Here is a 20,153-nt window from a genome sequence, read left to right as displayed (position 1 = left end):
GTGTTTAATCGCCAATGATAATATTAATCATGATAGGCTTTATTATGTACTGTACCTGAATGTTTATCCTATGCTTAGTATACAGTTTACCCAGTTGTGCTAAGCAAAACATTTTTTAAACAACAGCTGAAAATATTTATTAAAAAGCCATACTGAAAAAGGCTTTGACATGCTCAATAGTGCTTTCTTTGTGCATCTGTATTGATAAAATGTTTTAATTTTTTTGTAAATAATAAACAAACAGCTGTTACTCTTTTTTTATTTTTCTTGCTAGGCATATTGAGATATTGAGAAGACAGCTCTAGAATACAGGAGAAATGATTTGGAAAATATACATATACACATTCTGAAATATATGAAGGTTCAAAATTTGTAAGACCCCTACATTTTTGCATTTCCAGTGCAAAAATGTTTATATCCCAGGACTGCTGATGTATGTTCCTGTAGGTCTGCTCCCTGTGCAAACAAGTCCCAGCCTATGGTATCAAAGCAGTCCTGGTCCTAGCTGGTTGAATAACACACTTTTATTCAGTGTGTCTGTAAAATGGTTTGCCTGGAAGCAGAAGCCGGGAGAGGTGGGCCCAGTGTCCTGTTACTCCCAGAGGTCAATCTACAAAATCTCTTAACTGCTGAAAGTAGGGGTTTTAGTGATGGTTCAGGTGGCTAAAGAACCTAGAATTGCTTCAGTTAGTATGATAATATTCTACATTCAATCATTATTTTACAAAGCAACTTTAAATGGCAAACCATTCTAAGGTACTTTGAGTACAGATATATTGTACAACTGTTCATATCCACTTTTACGTCAACTTTGCTATTAATAGTCCAATGTCTTAGTTACTAAACTACACTGCATACCTGAAGCTAAATTACTTTTCTGACAGTGAAGCAAATATTGCTTTTGTTATTTCACTCTTAATGAGATGTCTGAGTCTTGCTGAAGCTTTGTTTACTATTATTGTTTTATATGCGAATTACCATTGTCCATTTTGTTAATGTGTTAGTTTGCCTTAATTATTTTTCATTAGTTTTCTTTTATTTGATTGTTGATTTTTTGCTGGTTAATGACCTTCCCTCCTTTTTCCTTTAATTGGGCACAGGAGTTGGGGGTGCTCAAATTACTCTGGTGTGATTTTATTAAACTATTCATAATTTAATTATTTTTCTGGCCACAGTTTTATGGATGGGATTTTAAGTCTCCTTCCGTCTTTGGCTCCTCCTCCTACTTGGGTTTATTACTCTCCCTTTAAGGAAGTTTAGCTTTTGTTTTGATGTTTGGTTTCTGAAAAATATTTGCCAAAGTTTAGAAGTAATTTCTCAGCTTGTGATACTAATTTTTAGTATTATTGAAGGAAGTTTGTTAGGTTTTTCCAATTTATTATGTTATTTTTTTATCAGCTAGGTATTTTTTTAGTATTATAGCCAGGTATATTGTTTAGTTTACCACAGTTATGTTTTCAGTGAGGTTCATTTGCCTCTTGTTTTCTTCTTATTATAATTTGTAAGAGTTATGTGCTTTATTTGGATAAATTTCTTAATTATTGAAGAGTTTTCTTTGTATATTCTTTTGTCAGTTTATCTTTCTTTATTGTACTCAGTTTCTTAGTTAATGTTTAGAAGGGTTTCACTGTCATTTAATTTTTTTCATATCACAAGTGGAAACTAACGGAATGGATGAAAGAGATTATGGAGCAATGCATTTTGTAATGTCAACTGTGTGATTGTCAGTCTAATTGGAGAAAAATATTGTTATGAGTTGAATTCCCAAGAAATGCCTCAATTGCACTCTGTTTATTAATTTAAAGCCACAATATTTTCTGTGTCCTTAAACACATTTCCAATCAGACAGTTTATGTATCTGGGCTAGAACACGCTTTAATCTGAATAGATCAATTTTACCAGGTTTCAGAATTAACACGTCCACAGATCAGGGTTATTCAAAGAGTGTAGCTTTCTTTTAAGTTATTGTTCAAGGTGGCATTGTCAGATGTAGCCCTCAAATACATTATGAGACTAATTGGCACAAATCACACAAACTAAAAGTCCACTGTTAAAGGCCATATTATTATATCTTGCAGTTAGACTTAAAGTTACAGTAATCTTACAGCTTTTAGGTTGTTGCAGGCATTTAAGATTAACAGGTAAACAGGCATCCTGCTTTTGTGCTTCTGCATCATACCCAGGCATGATTTTCTAGTCCTGAAATCTCCTGTTTTTAACTGATTTTTTAAAGTCTTGCACAATCTAAGCGTTGTTTCATATAAAAAATGTTGATACAGTATCTGCCAGCTGATCTATACAACTACTAGTTTTCAAGAACTGTTTATGGAATGTAAATTAGTCTTGAACTATTAATATCAGTGTTCCTTAATTTAATATATATTGGTAAGTAAAAGTAAATTAAAAATAATAAAAATGTTTTAAATCATGGAAGTGATAAATATATTAAACACAATGAAATATATTAACTATGATAACTATATCTAAATTATGATTATGAACAATAATAGTACCTTTCCCAAATTGGAAAAGCCTCATTGAATTAGTTAAGGAAACTTTTTCTGTGTAAATGATGTAAATTTCCAAAGCAATGTGAAAATGAAAGTCTTCTAGTAAGATTACAATTGATATCTCTCTATTACATAAAAAAATCTTGGGATGAGACGAGACTTTTTCAGAGAGTCGAGACGACATTTTCAGAGAGAAAATTTTCAGTCCCACGAGACGTGACTTTGTGCCAAGAGATGAATTAAAAACCTAACAGGTCTTTGTGGGGGCGGAAATAAAAGACAAACAGTAGAAGAAGAGAAGACAAAGAGTAGAAGACAAAGTTGAATGTCATAAAGAGGTTCAAAAACATTGGCGCGATGCACATGCAGAACAGGTTGGAGATTATAAAAGTAGAAAAAGTCGAAAGATTCAAAAAACTGATAGTAAAGATCGCAATAGCGCTAACAAATGGAAATTATTACTCGGTGAAATAACAGAACAGCGAAAAGAAATTGAATATATGGACATAGGTGATATGACAGAAGCATGTAGATATTGGTCATCTTTAAAGTTTAAGTCGGAGACTTGTAGATCGTCCAAAACGTGTTGCCATCAGGGAAAAATAGTGTTTCTTCCCAATGAAGAGGCGTATCCGTGAGAAATAAAAGATTTGTTATTTGGTGAAAGTGAAATCCACAAACACTACAGGCAAAATATCCGACACAACAAAAATCTGTTTGCGTTCACATCATTCAATGTTCAAAACGTAGATTTACACTATTTAGGACCATATACTATGAGAATCTGTGGTCCCACAACAATTAAAGCAAGTACAAGTTTAATTTCAAAGAAACCACAATTTGGTCAGATTTATATTTATGATCACAGAGAAGCGGTGCAACATAGAAGCACAGCATGATTCGTCGCAAGCAGCAGATCTGGGAAATGATTAGCACATAGGGGGTTGGCGAGTGAAGTGAGCAGGGGGCAGAGCCCCCTAGTCTAATTTGAAGATAATGTTGCTAAGGTTGACAAGAAATGGAGAACATGGACTAGGAAGGGCTGCACTTTAGTTAATATACCTATGCTTAATTTATGGCACCAGTACAGTGGTTTACATTCTGAACATGTAAGGACCCCTGTGGCTGCAGGTGTTTGTTCCAACCAGTTACAAAATCTTCAGTCATTTTGCCTCTATTTTAACTCACTATTTAATTAGCTGTTTTTTAATAGCTGTTTAATTAGCTGTTGCATTAGCTGTTGCTCTTACCATATTCTTCATTTAGAAAAGAGCTAGTCTGAAATTTCCATTCATCAGAAATTTGGCAATATTCATATTTTGCCATTGTTTTAAGTTTTTAACTTTAATCAATTGCATATTAATTCACCTTTTCTTCTTTGGTGTTGCTTCCTCAATTGGATCATAATAATGACAAATAATAATAATTGATGATGAATGGAATAGATATTAAGGCAAATTGAAAGACCCTAAATTTTTAGTGTGGCTTTAGACTTTTGCTGTGATTTTGACTTTTTCACTGGGTATTGCCTCAGTATTTTTTGGTTTTGTTGCTAGCAATTTTTGCCTTATTCATTGCTAAACATAGCCTAACCTTTTAAGTAAGTATTCAGCCCTCTCCATTAGCCTTTCATCTTGTGGTCCTTTACTCTCACATTTTCCTGGTGACTCATTCTGTTTTTTTCAGGGAGATTGCAATGTTATGAGAGAATGAGAGTTACACTTAGAAATTATATTGCGACACTCAAAAAGTCTGTGAGAGACAAAAATAAATGACCCATGGATACCCTTTCAGTATTTAAGTAGTAAAAAAAACTGTCAAAGAGTAAGAGAAAAGGTATTAGAATCAGCAAACTGAGTACAGTCAAACAGCATTTTTGCAATTTGCAGTCACCTAAAGTTTCCACATGTAAAGAAATCTGTAGCTTTCTTTTTTAACTACTTGTACGAATGTTTGTGGTGAGCCATCTGTTGGAATGACAGAGACATAGCAACCAGATTGAGACACAGATACACAGACACACATATACTTAGCTGTTTGTTTAGGTGGAAAGAATGCAGTAGCTCAACAGGCTTCTGCTTCACTGTATTAAAGGAGTGGTTCTCCTTGACCCTGTATTGATTATCTTGAACTTTACAGAATTACTGTCACAACAATAAAAAAAAAATAAACAAATATGAAAAATCAAGGACTAATAAGTAATATTAATCAAAAATGACAGTAAACATTCAAAAATTAATATTTATAACAAAATCATGATCTTTGCTTAGGAGTGCTGACCTTTGTGACAAATTTTCCTCTGTATCTCAACTTTAAATTTATTACTTCTACGTATATCTAGCTGGCGGTTAAAGGCTTTATTAGAAACTTATTGGTTACTCGGTTTAGCTCAGACACTTCTTTAATGGATTCATGACTTAGAGGTTAATTTGAGTTAAATTCCAACCTGTTACAAAAGGCAGAGCTCAAGATCCACTCTAGCAATGCCAAATACTATGTTTCAGGTACCAAATCAATTAAATTATTGGCACTAAAACTACATATTAGCATTTTACTGGTGCTATTTGCGTAGCTCCTCAATCACTTTTGCTGCGTCCTTTATTTGCAAGCATGCTCTAAGAACACAGGACAGCATGTAAGTTAGCATAGTATTAATAAATATCAATACATAAAAAATATCAAGTCTGCTAATTTTCTTGTTTCCATAACGTTATAAAATTTCTATCAAACCTGTCAAGGCATTTTCAGAATTTTAGGATATTAATTTAGTTTTTCTATTTTGGGGAGTTTATCTGTAAATGTTCATATATCGAAGTGCCTTTTCCTAGAGGGTACTTACTGACCTAGATGGACCATCCTGTCAAATTTCAGCTTTTTAATTAAACTGGAAATAGGGTTTTTGTTGATGAGTGAGTTTGTGAGTGAGTGGGTGAGTGCATGAGTCAGTCAACTTTGGTAACATATATACAGATTCAAACTTATTCCTTGAAAAATGTAGCAGTCCCTTTTAAACTTTTTTCATTCTTGAAAGTCTACCCCTTTCCAGGTTAAATGAGGTAGAGACTGATAGATTCAGCCTACATTTAATCTGAAATGAAAGAAGCTCTGAAAGGCTGAGCTAAAGGAAGCTCTGCAGACACTGAGGACTGGCTCCAATGGGATTCAGCCTGAGGCTTTATTTGTTTTTTAGGAATTATTGCAACCTATAAATCTGCTGATACCAAACATTGCTCTTGTCCTAAATAAGCCGAACCCCTCATTAAATTTAGTCTTATTTACTCTCTGTTTAAAACAATGCAAAGACCATGACAATTGTGCTGATTACTGCCCAATTATTCTCATGAACATGAATGTAAAATTGCTGGCTAAGCTCCTAGCAAAATGTTTGCAATCTGTTATTCACAAACTGATCTGCCTTAGCCAGACTGATTTTATTAGAATATGCTAAGCTGCTGACAAATACAATGAATTTCATGTATTATACATTGCTTTATTTCTATCCGATCCAGCCCCAGTTTTAGCTCTGGATGTAGAGAAGGCCATGAGTTGGGATACCCTGTAGAAAATGATATCTGCACTGATGTTTGGGGCAAGTTTGTGACCAGAGCTGGTTAATCAGTTAGGTGACATAGGCGGCTGCATAGGGTGCCATCACTTGACGTCTGCCATTTATGAAAGTTAAGGGGAATCCCCCCCATCTCCCCACACTATTTACATATGGGGCGGTGTTTTCATACCTAAAGGGGAGTGTGCCCCAGAAGACATAGGGGGGACCAACCCATTGGTCCTTGAATTCTAATAATACTGAATGCGCAGTATGGAAACTTTGGACATCAAGGGGTACCGTTTTGGTAACTCACGGAGCTCATTCCGGACACTGGCTCCATATGGGCTTTGACTGGTACTGATTGTGAAGTTTTTTATTTATCACCGATTGTGTTTATTCAAATATCTCTCATGCCTTCCTAATTTTTAAAGGCACCAGGTAGGTGCCTTTCTGTACTGCTTTTCAGTCTTTCACTCTAGCACATAGCTGTAACCTTAAGGTCTCATAACTTAATCACTATGTTCTCAGTGTATCCCTCCAATCACAGTGCATAGATGACATTTTGCTCTTCTGTGGTAATTCCCATACTAGTCCACTCCATAGTCCAATATTGTTTTGTTACTACAAGTGTTCCTCTCTATCTCTCATTGACAAGATTACCTGTTCAAAATTGCTCTAAATGCTGTATACTTTGTTCCTTTACTCTTTTTTATCAATTTAGCTACAGTACTTCGATTAAGTACCAAGGTATATTCATCTCCACATTGTTACAGGATTATTTATCTCTGAGTTCTCAATAATGTGAGATATTCAGTGACTTACTGGTTACCACTTCCTGGTCCACTCATGTCTTTTTTTGTTGTCCAGCAAAATCTTGAACTACGTAGGGATGGTTTAGTGCTTTGGGAGATTGGGTTTCATCAGTAGTTGCCAGGCATAGAGCTGGTTTTATACAGTATGTAAAAAAATGCTTTTTGTTTCTCTAAGATGGCCTTTTGTTTTAAAAAACATGCACATGTGATGACTAATTTGGAATACAGTGTACAGTTTTTGTCACAATATTACAAAATAGACTTGGCAGTGGGAGAGAATGTCCAAAGAACAGCTACTAGCCTAAAACCAATACTAGAAGATATAAGGAAGGATTGAAGGAGCTTATTCTTTTTAGTTTCAGCAACAGTAGTCTTTTAGCATGAAAATTCTGGAGGGGCATACTTGGACCAGGAAAATAGACGCTGTCAGAAGAGACAGAGCCATCCTGAGAAGCTGTGCCAAGTGAATGTGTCTGAAGGTATGTGTGTATGTCAGCGAGCCAGTGAATTTGTGTGTGTGTGAGAGTAAGAGAGAGAGAGAGAGATGATCAAGCACTTAGAGATCAGTACTTACCAAAAATCCATTGCCCTTGGTATGTGGCCAGTGGTGATCTCGGGAAGCATCTTGGTTTGAATTGGCCTTGCTTACAGATATGGGAAAATGAGTGCAAATGCTATTTCCTCTGATTCCAAATGAGCAGTGTGAAGTGGCATATATGTATTTGGCAAGGAACATGACAAAAAAATCATTACAGCTATGTGGATGGAGCAGTGGAAGTCAGTCGCTTTTCACAATGTATTATACTATCAGCAAAAGTGGTGATAAACTAAAATAGTCTATAAAAAATCTGAAAAAATGAAGATCTAGTATAATCACCAAAGACAGAGTATTGAAAGATATCTCGACATCATGTGCTCCACAGAAAAAGTAGAAACACAAACGATTATTCATAAACTTCCAATTTTTGCACATTTGTACATAGGTAATTAACATTAGAATTACCAGAGCCAGCGAAAAAAACTCGTAATTCCAGCCCACCTTAAATTCCTTCACACCTCTCCGTCAGCGCCTTTTGTCTTCTAAATGTGTCGATAAGCCCAAGCAGCCTGCTATACCATCCCCCCACTGCCTCAGAACGGGCAAGAGGTTCTCCCAGTTCCTGCCTTGATTGATTATCTGGGAGTGAGCTACCCAGAATTGTAAGGGGAAATAATTTGATGTGTGTTTTGTGTCTACAACATTCTATGTAAACACATCGTTAAAATAGAAACGTTTTTCATGTTTTAGTAATAAATAACAAAATGTAAACATGAACCGTATAATGTGTGAAGGGTGATGGCCAAATATCAAATAAACACTTTCACAAAAGGTGTAAGTACAAGGTGACAGATTCTGTGGTCCTGTGGTTAGAACTTCCGATTTATAATACGGTGGTCGTGAGTTCAATACCATTTGTGTCTGTTGAATCGTGATTGTGACTGAGAGAGTAAAAGTGAATAAAAAAAACACTAATTTTTACAAGTACTATAAATTTACACTGGCTGTTACAGACACAAATCAAATGTGTGTTTTTATTGTATAATATTAACAAAAAGAGCAGCTCACTACTCTAAATGACAAATTTGCCCAGGAGGTGGTATCGAACTCACGACCACCGGATTATAAATCGGAAGTTCTAACCACAGAAGCTGTCGCCTTGTACTTGCACCTTTTGTGAAAGTGTTTATTTGATATCTGGCCATCAGTCTTCACACATTATACGGTTCATGTCTACATATATATTACTAAAACATGAAAAACGTTTCTGTTTTAATGATGTGTTTACACAGATTGTTGAAGACACAAAACACACATCAAAGTATTTCCCCTTACAATTCTGGGTAAATCACTCCCAGATAATCAATCAAGGAAGGAACTGGGAGAACTTCTTGCCCGTTCTGAGGCGGTGGGGGATGGTATAGCAGGTTGCTTGCTGCTTGGGCTTATCGACACATTCAGAAGACAAAAGACGCTGACGGAGAGGTGCGAAGGGATTTAAGGTGGGCTGGAATTATGAGTTTTTTTGTTGGCTCTGGTAATTCTAGTGTTAATCTGATTCATAATAATAATTACGCATACTTCAACAGAGTGAGACCAGTTCACACATGCTTTAAGAGGCTCTAGCCACCAAACTTCAAGCAGTCTGCACATGTCCACACAATAAAAAGAGGTACAGTGGAACCTCGGTTCATGATCATAATTCGTTCCAAAACTCTGGTCGTAAACCGATTTGGTCGTGAACCGAAGCAATTTTCCCCATAGGACTGTATGTAAATACAATTAATCCGTTCCAGACAGTACAAACTATGTAAATATATATATTTTTAAGCACAAATATAGTTAATTATACCATAGAATCCATAAACTAAATGTAAAAACATTGAATAACACTGAGAAAACCTTGAACAACAGAGAAAACTAACACTGCAATAGTTCGCACTATAGTGCTAGGTTCGCTCGATAAAAACACTTTTTTTTTTAAATGAGTTTTAAGCACAGGGGAAAAAATGAACATTTGAAAAATCCGTAATTTAATAAACCACCAAGAAAAGTAACACCCATCACTGTAAACAAAACTGAAAACAAAAACTAGCCTTCTCTACCTTATGCGTCCCTCCCTCTCTCTCGTGCGCGCCGCCTGTGTGTGTGTGTGCGTGTGTCTCTCTTTTGCGAGCCTGGAGTGCCTATGTGTGTGTCTCTCTGCGCTCCTGTGTGTGTGCGTGCCTCCCTCTCTGGCGCTGCCTGTGTGTGTGCGGCTGTCTCTCACGCTGCCTGTGTGTGTGTGTCGCGCGCTCTCTCTCTCGCTCGCTGCACAGGAAATGCACAGGGAGTGACTGAACATGTACAAACCGAAAGGGAACCTGGCTTGTTCATATACCGAGTGTGTGGTCGTGAATCGAGGCAAAAGTTTGGCAAACTTTTTGGTCGTAAACCGATTTGTTCATGTACCGAGACGTTTGTGAACCAAGGTTCCACTGTATGATAAGAATACTGAAGGGTTGAAAAGCACACTAAAGCAACCCAGAAACAGTGCATTTACTGTTTATTTAATATATGGGGTGGTTGTGGCTTATTTGCCCTAAATGCAGAGATTCCATTTTTATGCAAACATCTATTAAAAGGTGACATGATTGAATTATGAGGGGAATTTTTTCGATGGATCCTTGATGATACTTCAGAATAAATATCTCAACAAGCTGCAAATAGAAGCTTGTTAAAGGTAGATTTCTTACAGGTATTAGAATTTTTTTCTTCACATAGAGAACCATACACATTGAATAAGACACTAAGTAGTTTGATAAACTTAATAGTACTTTGAAAAATTTAAAGCTTGACGTGATGTTATTGGCAGAAATTCAATGAATAGGTATGATGAGCTTGTTCTAATGATCCAATATCAGACATTCAATGATGTGACATCACATAGATTTCTTGATATTTATAAAATTACTCTGAGGTTCCATCCTCTACCTCTAATTGGTAATTTATTAAAAACAATGATTCAACTAAAGGAATGCTATCTATATAATATATTTAAGTTAGATTTCACTGGAAAACAGGCATCAGTCATTGTGTGTAAGAGAGTTTTAAAATAATGTTAATCACAATGCTGGGTTCAGCATAAATAAAAGCAACTAAATTTTAATTTAAAGTAATTTATGAACACATAAGATGCAATCCAATTTATATATTTACATTTGTATTTATATATTTATATTTTGGCACTTTATTTTTTGCCAGTGTTTACTGATAATAAACTACTTTTAGATGACGGATGACCACTACACAGTCAGATAAAAAAATAACAGTGAAAATAGGACAGGGAGTGGCAGATCTTAATCTCTGACCTGGCTCCTTAGCTGTTATTATATTAAGCAGTTTTAAATCCCCTCTTGTCTGGTTTCTTTTAACCAAAGCACTTTTCAGAAAAGGAGCTAGCCTCCTGTGTGAACCTGCCTAACTGTGACTTCTTCTTTTAGTCTTGGTTTCTCAAAATCTTATACAGTCTATATCCTTATTTGCTCACTGCTTTGCTGCAGTTTATGTTTATCACTTAAGTCCACTTAAGAGCCCTAAACATGCTTCAATATACTTTGATCACTCTGTCCTGTAAATTTTTGATATTCTAATTTTAAATTTTAGATTCAGAGGCTAATTTGAATCTTGTCACATAAAAAGAACACAGAAAAAGGTTTGGGATAGCCACCCAGTATACTTTAAGATTGGGTCAAAAAAAAAACAAAAGGTCAACAATATCATTTTACAGAGTTGAGTCCAAAACAGAATTGATGTGTAGCTAACAAAATGGCGTTTTTAAAACCGGGTGAAGGAAGTGATGTCATCTGGTCTGGAACCGGAAGTGATATCACCTGGCTCAGGCGGAATTTCCCTTGGTTGGTCTGCAGAAAAAAAATAGAGAGAAAGAGTTAGCGCACACTGCTACCCCCGATCCGGCATGGAGTTATCTTCTTTTGATCCCTTTAGCTGCCTCCCATGTACACGTGCATGACAATGTGTAAACATTAATTATTGTTTCTTATTCTAGTTGACTACTGCTTCTTAATTTCAAATAGAAATGATAAATGGTTAAATGCACTTTGGAATCATTGTCTGGCTTCAGAGCTGTTCAAACTGTTTCGACAGTATTAAGTTGAAACTCAGGCTTTTAACATCTACATTAATGGTGATCTAACTACTCTATCTGTGGTACACTTATAGCACTTGATATGGATTTTGCATTCTTTTTCTCTATAATGGATTACTCAGTGAACCAATATTTCTTACTGCAGTCAAAGGGACTTGCATGTTAACATTGTGGGACGTTAAATTTGCATGCTGTGAATGTACAGTATGTAAGAGTGCTTTTCTGTTTAGAAAGGAGAGATCCTCTATTCATTACTGTTTACATTAAGGCTTATAGATATCCGTAAAGATGAGAGTTGTTTGCTAGCTGTAATTGGTCACTATACCTTATAGCTCAAATGACTATGCAGGCTGACTTCTTCCTGAGCTGATCTCTTATTTATTTATCAAACCGGCCATATCTGTCAACCATATAATTTGTGCCTAAATTTGTACATTAAAAATCTGATTAATATATTACTGAATCTCTGTTCTTGACCTATTCAAGACTAAAGCAACACAAGAGCTTTTGAAGATGGCTGTATTCTTAAGTGAACACATTGGATGAGTGGTTAGCACTGCCACCTCACAGGGAGAAAGCCCTGGATTTAGATTGCTACTGCTGTTTGTTATTTGTGTGTTGATTGGTATTTCTAATTTAGCCCTGTTCAATTAAATGTGGATGTGGAAATGACTATAACCAAAAGTGGCCTGTTGACTGTTATAGGTTTTGATCTCACAAATGTTTTTTTAACAAAAAAATGTATTTTTTTAGATTCAAATTTAGATTCAAAAGCATGCACATAATGTGCTTTTTCAAACTCTCACAATTAACCACCGTTAGCAACCTAAGAGTCATGTGCAGCTCAGCTATTCTCTGAGTTTTTAAAATCATATCTTTACAGAAGTTCAGACACCAGTCAAACAGATTTGTAACATTGCTAAAATTCAGATTCGTCTTTATTGCTTACACAAAAACTTGTACACTTTTTGCTCTGAACGTGGAATTAACCTCAGATGCTCTAAATCTGACTTTCTTACTTTTCCAAAAAGTTGTGCTGCTCATAGGTAGCTGTTACTTAGTTTTGAGGCCCTTAGCCTGAAGCTATGTTTGTGGAAGCCAATCAGTGGCTACATTCAAATCATACTTAAAAACTGAGTTTTATACTCTAGCATTTTAGTAGTTTATGCAGTATCTGTAACTATGTCATCTAATTTACATCTCCTGGTAGGACTACTGTATATTGCTTATTCATAATATTGATCCATTTATGTTTACTTAGGTTTTCTGAACATTGTTTCCTTGTAATTTATCATGTTTAAATAATCTTATATTTCATTTCATTACTTTTACCTTCTTATTTTCAATTGTCCTGTTGTTTGTAAAGTTCCTTGTGATGGTTCTGGTATAGAAATGGCAGTATGTAATGTAAAATTTGATTATAATTGGTTGAATTAGCAGCCTAAGGTTCCTGCTTGATCATCTCAAGAGACAAGTTACAGACCTCACCAAGCTGCCTTTCTTTGATATTTTTGTCATGAACAAATTAACATGCTGATTATAGTAGGCCAGGTTAAAACAGCATTGTATATACTTATGTACTGCATCTGGACACTGTCAAGAAACAAGATAGGGCGAAATGTGACATGATACTTGTACTCTTTAGGATCTCCTGAAAAACAATGTATGCTTTGAGATATTGTAGCAAAGTGAAACATTAAAGTAGAAAAATCAACGAAGTTCACTTAACCCATGGTTTGTCTCAGAGATTTGTAGTGCAGGTATAAAGTATGCCAGTTCAAACGACCTGTTGGTCACCATAAATCCATTGTCTATTTAGCCTTAAAAATATCTGCTCCAATACACCCTTAAAGTTAAGATACAATGATGAGAGTTACAAACTGTGTGTGGGTTTTAGTCCATAGTACTCTATGGGTACCCCACCTGTCTACATCAAACAGATGGTTAGGGAATCTGACTAAGCCAAAAATGGGGGGAACCCTATCTGTGATGGTTCTAGACATGATACACTGTGGGAAGGCCAGATTGATGGCAGGGGAGATGAAGATGAAGTAGTGAGTAAGAGGTCTGAAAGAGAAGAGTACAAGGATTGTGACTTGGAATATTGGTATTGTGACTGGAAAATCATTTATGCTTATATAGTTTCTTTATTATTTCTTAATTTCTAGATAAGTGATATTTTGCTTTCCATGCTTGCATTTTTTTACTTTTAGAGTCACAAAAATAGTTTACCTGTCCTGGGGTGGCACAGCTTCAAGTATCAGTAGAAGTGAGTTCTTGCAGGTGAAGTTCACACACATCACAGCCACTGCTTACTGTAAACAGGCATCATCATTAGGCACAAGTAGCTGCTATGCACAATTTTACTGATCTGTTTAGCCATCAGGAGTGGTTATTGGACATGTAAAAGAAGAAAATATACAAAGTGTACAAGCTCAAGTAACCCCTCTCAAGGTAAATTTGAAACAATAAATTAATCTGTAATTAAGGTTGCTCAGAATGTTTCTCTGTTTTAGGACAGACAAGTTAAAAAAATTCTGAATGCTTTTCAGCAAGTGTTTTTGGAATTTTAAAACTGTGCAGTACACTTTTTTTCAAGATATATAAAAGAAAAACTGAGCTTTCTTGACAAAATTTGTGCTACATTTTAAGGAAATCAGTCCATAGATAGACAGACAGGATGATGACAGAGGTTCCCTTATTGCATTACATGCAAACACATTCAAAAAGCAGGATTTAAAACCTGGGTTAAGGAGTATGACCCTAAAACCTCATAATGTGATTACATGAAAAACAAGGTGGTACACTGGGATACAGTAACTGGGTTCCAGACTAGATTCTGTTGTTTGTAATTTTCTCTCTGAAATCATGAGAATACCCTACATGTCAAAAGCAAGTAGTTACTATAATGGACAAATGCATCTTTTAAGAAATACTGTGTTTTTTCCAGTAAAGCCGTAGCACACAGCAATAGTTTACAAAAGACTATAGTAAACATTTTGTCAATGTATTACAAAATCACCCCAAAGTACATTACAATGTTTCTTATAAAGCAGATCTGTGAATTGTGTAAAATTGATTTACTTAAGTTCCTGTGTACTGTAGTGACTAACCACAACAAAATAAAACAGGTAGGGGTAGGCATTTGAGGACTGATCAACAATGAGCTTTCGGCCACAAGTGCAATTGTTACAGCCCTGCTCTCCATGCCACAAAATGTGGTCTTCTTCAAGCATTTATGATGCAACCTCTTCTTTTTTTCTAATTACAAACAAAAGCACAGCTATTGCCTGGTTCTTCTTGTTGTTGTTTGCTTACTTTTGTGTGGTTCATTAGCTCTTATTCCAAAGTGCTCCATATCGATAGGCTTTCAAAACGTGTTAACCATGTCATATTTTTGTAATGCAATAGATAAGCTGAAACTTTGCTGAGAATTTGTAAAGGAGTTGTATATACAAACATCCCCTACAAATTTATAGCCAGTAATCTGACATCCTCAAATCAACAAGATCCAGCAACTGTAGTCATTAGTTCTGACATGCTCTCCATCTTGAAGTTATGCAGTGTGTTGCCGGGCTCAGTATAATGTAGTTCAGGAAAAACATTGTTTGAAATGCTTCATACAAAATCCAGTATTTGTTAAAAAATAATGCTGTCAGATCCTCCTAGATGTTGACCTTGGCACTTGAGATTTTTTCTGTTTTCAAATAATAGAACTTTAGTAACTTAACATTCAAAAACCCTCTTAATTCAATTCATAGTTCAGTCAAAGAAGCCCAGAACATACAGTATCCAAGCAGCACTCAACGCATGACAGCAGCCAGCTCTTGACCTTTTGTCCATTCCATTGCAAGGCCATCACATTCATTCATTCTCTAAATACTCACAATCATTTAGGGGCCAGTTTGGAGTCACATGAATATACTTGGTTTCCTTTGTTATATCACTAACTTTAGTGATGATGTTAAGAGTGAAACTGACAATTGGAAAGACTTTTTTGAGAAGTGGAAAATAAGGTGAGTGAGGGAGAGATGGATGTGCTTGCGGCTTGGTGCATTTTTCCAAAAGCAAAGTAGAGGAACAAATCAATGAGATTAAAATATTGAACAATGCCTGTCAGTGTGTAAATTATGTAGCCTCCTAAATCTCTAATTACATTTCATAAAGAGCCAGTTCAATGTACAATGTAAGGTCTGATTTCTAAATAACCAATGGTATGATGAAAACAAACTTGTGTAAAGTGCAGCTAGCAAAACTGCCAAACTAGCAAGCTGCCAAGTTAAACGTATTAAAAATCAGTATATCAGAAAGTGTGATGTAACATTAAGGTTAAACATTTTATACTGATATACACTTCTCAGATTGAACAGAACTGACTGTAGAAACATACCTAAAAAAAGAGATCATTAAAACTTGCCTTTGCCTTACCATATTGGACAGAAATCCTCTGGTGCCAGCCTGGGCTTCTGCCTATACTTTTTCACACAAAACCAACTACTGTAATCACTTTTTTCATCCACCATGTGTCCTGCCTACCTACTTGATGTTTGACTCACCAAAAAAATATATGAGGCTCTAGTCAGGTGGGCTCTACATTATCTGGATAATCAGTTACAGCCCATTTGCCAGAACCCTTGTGAAACCATAACATAAAAAACACCCTGAAAGCTGTTATGTTTATTATATCCTTGTGTTTCAGAGTTCTAACTTTACACACTCCAGGAGTTCTTTTTTCTTCAAAGCATCTGTTCATTCTCAAGGCACCAGGATCAATTTGCTCAAAATTGATTTTTTCACATTTGACAAAAAAGGTTAAATATGTGGTAAGTTTTAGAAAGCATTTAAGTGAAAATGGAAAGAATTTATGGAAAAATAATAATTTCAACAAAACTGATTCAGCTGTTGTGGGCACTCATGTTTGGCAGAGCCCATTTTTGGTGTGCCTCTAGTTTGCCAACATTCAGGCAATTGCATGATCCTGGTTAAGAGGCTGCTGAGCCAAGCCCCCAGGCCAGACAGGGGCTGGAAATGGGACAGCAAAGCAAAGCAGCAAGAGAAGCATAGATGCACAACCAATAGAGAACACCAATAATGCTCATTCATTCATTTATTGATTTTCTAACTGACTTATTCCAGGACAAGGCTGAAAAAAACTACAGCCTATTCTAATAGTTGTGAGTGCAAGGAAGGACAGCATATTGGTCAGTTACAGGACTCACACACCAATACACACAGCTTTCTGGTCAATATTAAGTTGCCAGTTACCCTTCCTTGCATGTTTTATGGATGTGGAAGAAAACTAAAATGTCAGACGAAAACCTGTGTAGAATAGAGAGAGTGTGCATGCTCCATGCAAACTACCTGGGCTGGAATTAAATAGGACTCTGAGGCTGTGAGTCAAGAGTACTATCCATTACTCTCCCTCAAGAGTACTATCCATTACTCTCCCTCAAGAGTACTATCCATTACATTCCCTCAAGAGTACTATCCATTACTCTCCCTCTTCCCAATAACTTTTGCTGAGTGGTAGAAGTAAACATTGTCCACATTCACTTGTAGGTCTCAACTTGTGACACTTTTGATCAATTTAGCATTGGACTTAGCAAGCTGATTTTGAGTCGGCACAAACAGGCTTTTGCATGAAGGCATATTCCACTTCTTCAGTTCTGGAGCTTGTTAACATTACTATAAGCTCTGTATATTCCGCATACTTTTCCAGCTGCAAAAGAGTGGCTTGCAATTGAAGATTTCACAAAAGACTGCTCATTTTTCTTTATTTCCCTTACTGATGCTGACATGAGGAAAGCTGTCTTTGTGTGACATGCTATTTGAGATTGTTGAGAAAAAAGCGTATAATGAGGAAAGGTGTGGTGGTAAGCAGGGACGCGTGTGCTTTGTGGCACTTTTCCTCGGGCATGCTGCTGACATTAAAGCCAATTATGCACACTTGCTTCAAATGCCATTCAATCCAATAGGGAGGATTGCCCTTTGAAGAGGAGACACTTGTGCTTCTTTTATACCACCATAGATGCCTCCAGCATCTTTCATGACATTCCATTGTATTCAGCAGAATGGGCTTTAAACCTTACTCCCTGCTTTTGTCCGTCTCTTCAGGGTCACTCCAAGCTCAGATACCTCCAATGTGGCCGCCTCCTCTGGAAGTCAGGGAAAGCCATCCCTGAGAAGGATCAAGGGCAGGATACACAGAAGCAAAAGCTTAGACAGCATCGAGCTTCTAGACTCCAATGTAAGTACAGTGCCGACCGAGTGAGAAAGTACATACCATATGAAGGCCACAGTGCCCTATCATCTTCACAAAAGTGCCGGCGTTGTTCTGCTACTTAGGGACATTCTTGAGCTTCTACCACAAAGATTTTCTTCCTGAAATGCTGTTAACGAACAGATTACTCTTTCTGCTTTTGATGTTCTTTTTCCTATTTCCCTTTGTTTATATATTATTTATATAAAATGTTACAGTTTGCATCACCATGTGTTTTTATATATCTGTATATAACAGATCTTAACTATGAAAGTTATTTTGTTGGCACAGTTAAATTAAATACATCATTCTGTATTTGAATTTGGAAAGTTGCACATTCACAATATTGTACTTAGGCATTAATATATAATACTGTACTAAGAACTGACTAAATATGACATTACTGGATCTTGTCTGCCTCACAGCCTTGACTTGGCACATGTTGAATGCTAATTAAGTAAGCCTGGATGCTAAGTAGAAGGAAGGTTTAGTTGAAAATATTGTTGAAACATTAGAGGATGCTATTCCGCATGATTCAGAAATTCCTCTGAAATGTCCCATTAGACTTATATAGGGACCCTTGTTATCTTCCACTATGACATGAAACTGAACCCCTAACTCTTTGATGTTTAAAGAATTTGCAGAGGTGGCATGAGAAAATCCCACCAACAAAAGAGTGAGGTAACAAGTACGTGGAGCTAGTACCCTCCTCAATTTGGATTAGTTTCATTTAATGAAAGGATATCCATCCAACCATCCATTTTCCAACCCGCTGAATCCGAACACAGGGTCACGGGGTCTGCTGGAGCCAATCCCAGCCAACACAGGGCACAAGGCAGGAAACAACCCTGGGCAGGGTGCCAACCCACCGCAGGACACATGAAAGGATATATTTTTTTTAATAATACAAATGAAATGAATATGTATTGTAACCAAACAAATAATGTAAGGAAAAGTACTTTACACATAACACAAATGAAGAGACATCATGCACCCATGTAAATGAAAGTATACTGTGCAATCTTTTGGAACAAATTTAAAGGCAGCGTCCATCTATATGTTGGTATTGACTGTTGTAGAAGGTGATAAAGCTGGACATATCTTGTTTTGGACAAAGGAGTGGATGGTAGGGCCAAAAATCTGTTTCAGATCATAATGAAAAATGTAGATGGTTTTGATAGACATTTTTTTAACAAATAATGTGTTTGTCCTACGAAATGCCTGTTAAATCTCTGCCACTCAAAAGGATTCCATACCTTACTTTTTCTATCTTTCGTTCTGTTTCAAAAATATCTGTAAAGAGTCAGGTTAATTTATTAAACACAGTTAATGTTCAAGACCATACACAAAGACATCACCTTTATGACATTAATACATTGACATAAAATTACATTTCCTGTTTACTTTTGCAATATAATATGCTTTACGTATTCACAATCTCTTTAAAGGCAAAGGGAATGTCCTCACAAGGTGCACAACCTAAAGCTGATAACATTTTATTGCATAAGGGACTCATTCATTTTGTTAAATATTAACTAAATTAAATTCCTGCACTTTTCTCCACAGTGGCTGCTTGAGAAGGAAAGAACATCCAATTGCATGTGCTGTTTTGTTGTCATGCTTTGATCCTGTGTACTTTTGTTGGTTCATTCTCCACAGCAGCTTGTTTGGCTAAATAAATCCTTACAATTTCAATTAAATGCATCATTGTAAGCAGATGTAAACTGGCTGTCTAGTTCATCCAAATAGGACAATGCACTGACACAGTGGGCAGGATGACTAATTTACTTGTATGAAAATTCCTTACAGCTAATTTGTTAAAATATAAATATATACAGTGTTTCTCATATTGGTGTATGCCTTTGGTTATTATCATTTTTATTGTGTTTAGACTGAAGTTACAATTGTGAAATTTTTTCCCACACAATCCAAGTCTCTGAACCAATTAAATTGCAGAACAGTAATATTTTACTACTTGTAGCTTATTAATAAATGGTCAAGTTTTTCCATCATCTAGTGCAGTGGTCCCCAACCTTTTTGACAGCAAGGACCACTTTATTAGATGCAAATTTTTCCACGGACCGGTCGGGGGGTGGCAGTTTTATACACAATTTACATAACAAGTTATTAAGCAGTTCGCATACGTTTGCAATCTGAGATTTTTCTTCTTTTTTTGCATATAACAAAGACATATGCTTTACATTTGCCAATCCAACAGATTGCACATCACAAACATTAACACTGCAATCTTTTTTTCGTGTCTGCCGTTTCTATAGGAGGGTGACAATGAGTTAAATTCCAATGGATGTTTTTCAAATGTTGACAAGCAATAAGCAAAAT

The 20,153-nt window shown here is 36.1% G+C and overlaps 1 protein-coding gene across 10 annotated transcripts in view; it reads left to right on the top strand.

Moving 5' to 3' along the window:
- tjp1a (tight junction protein 1a) overlaps nt 1-20,153 on the top strand; it is a 297,836-nt gene that overhangs the window by 39,535 nt on the left and 238,148 nt on the right. For all 10 annotated transcript variants that reach the window (XM_051920451.1, XM_051920456.1, XM_051920453.1 and 7 more), the window contains exon 2: nt 17,669-17,801. In XM_051920451.1, the coding sequence (XP_051776411.1) occupies nt 17,669-17,801 (133 nt within the window). The remainder of the gene's footprint in view (nt 1-17,668; nt 17,802-20,153) is intronic.

The sequence above is a fragment of the Erpetoichthys calabaricus genome, chromosome 17, assembly GCF_900747795.2.
Source record: "Erpetoichthys calabaricus chromosome 17, fErpCal1.3, whole genome shotgun sequence".
NCBI lineage: Eukaryota > Metazoa > Chordata > Cladistia > Polypteriformes > Polypteridae > Erpetoichthys > Erpetoichthys calabaricus.
Note: the sequence above shows the minus strand (reverse complement) of the source record. Positions and strands in the feature narration are given on the sequence as shown.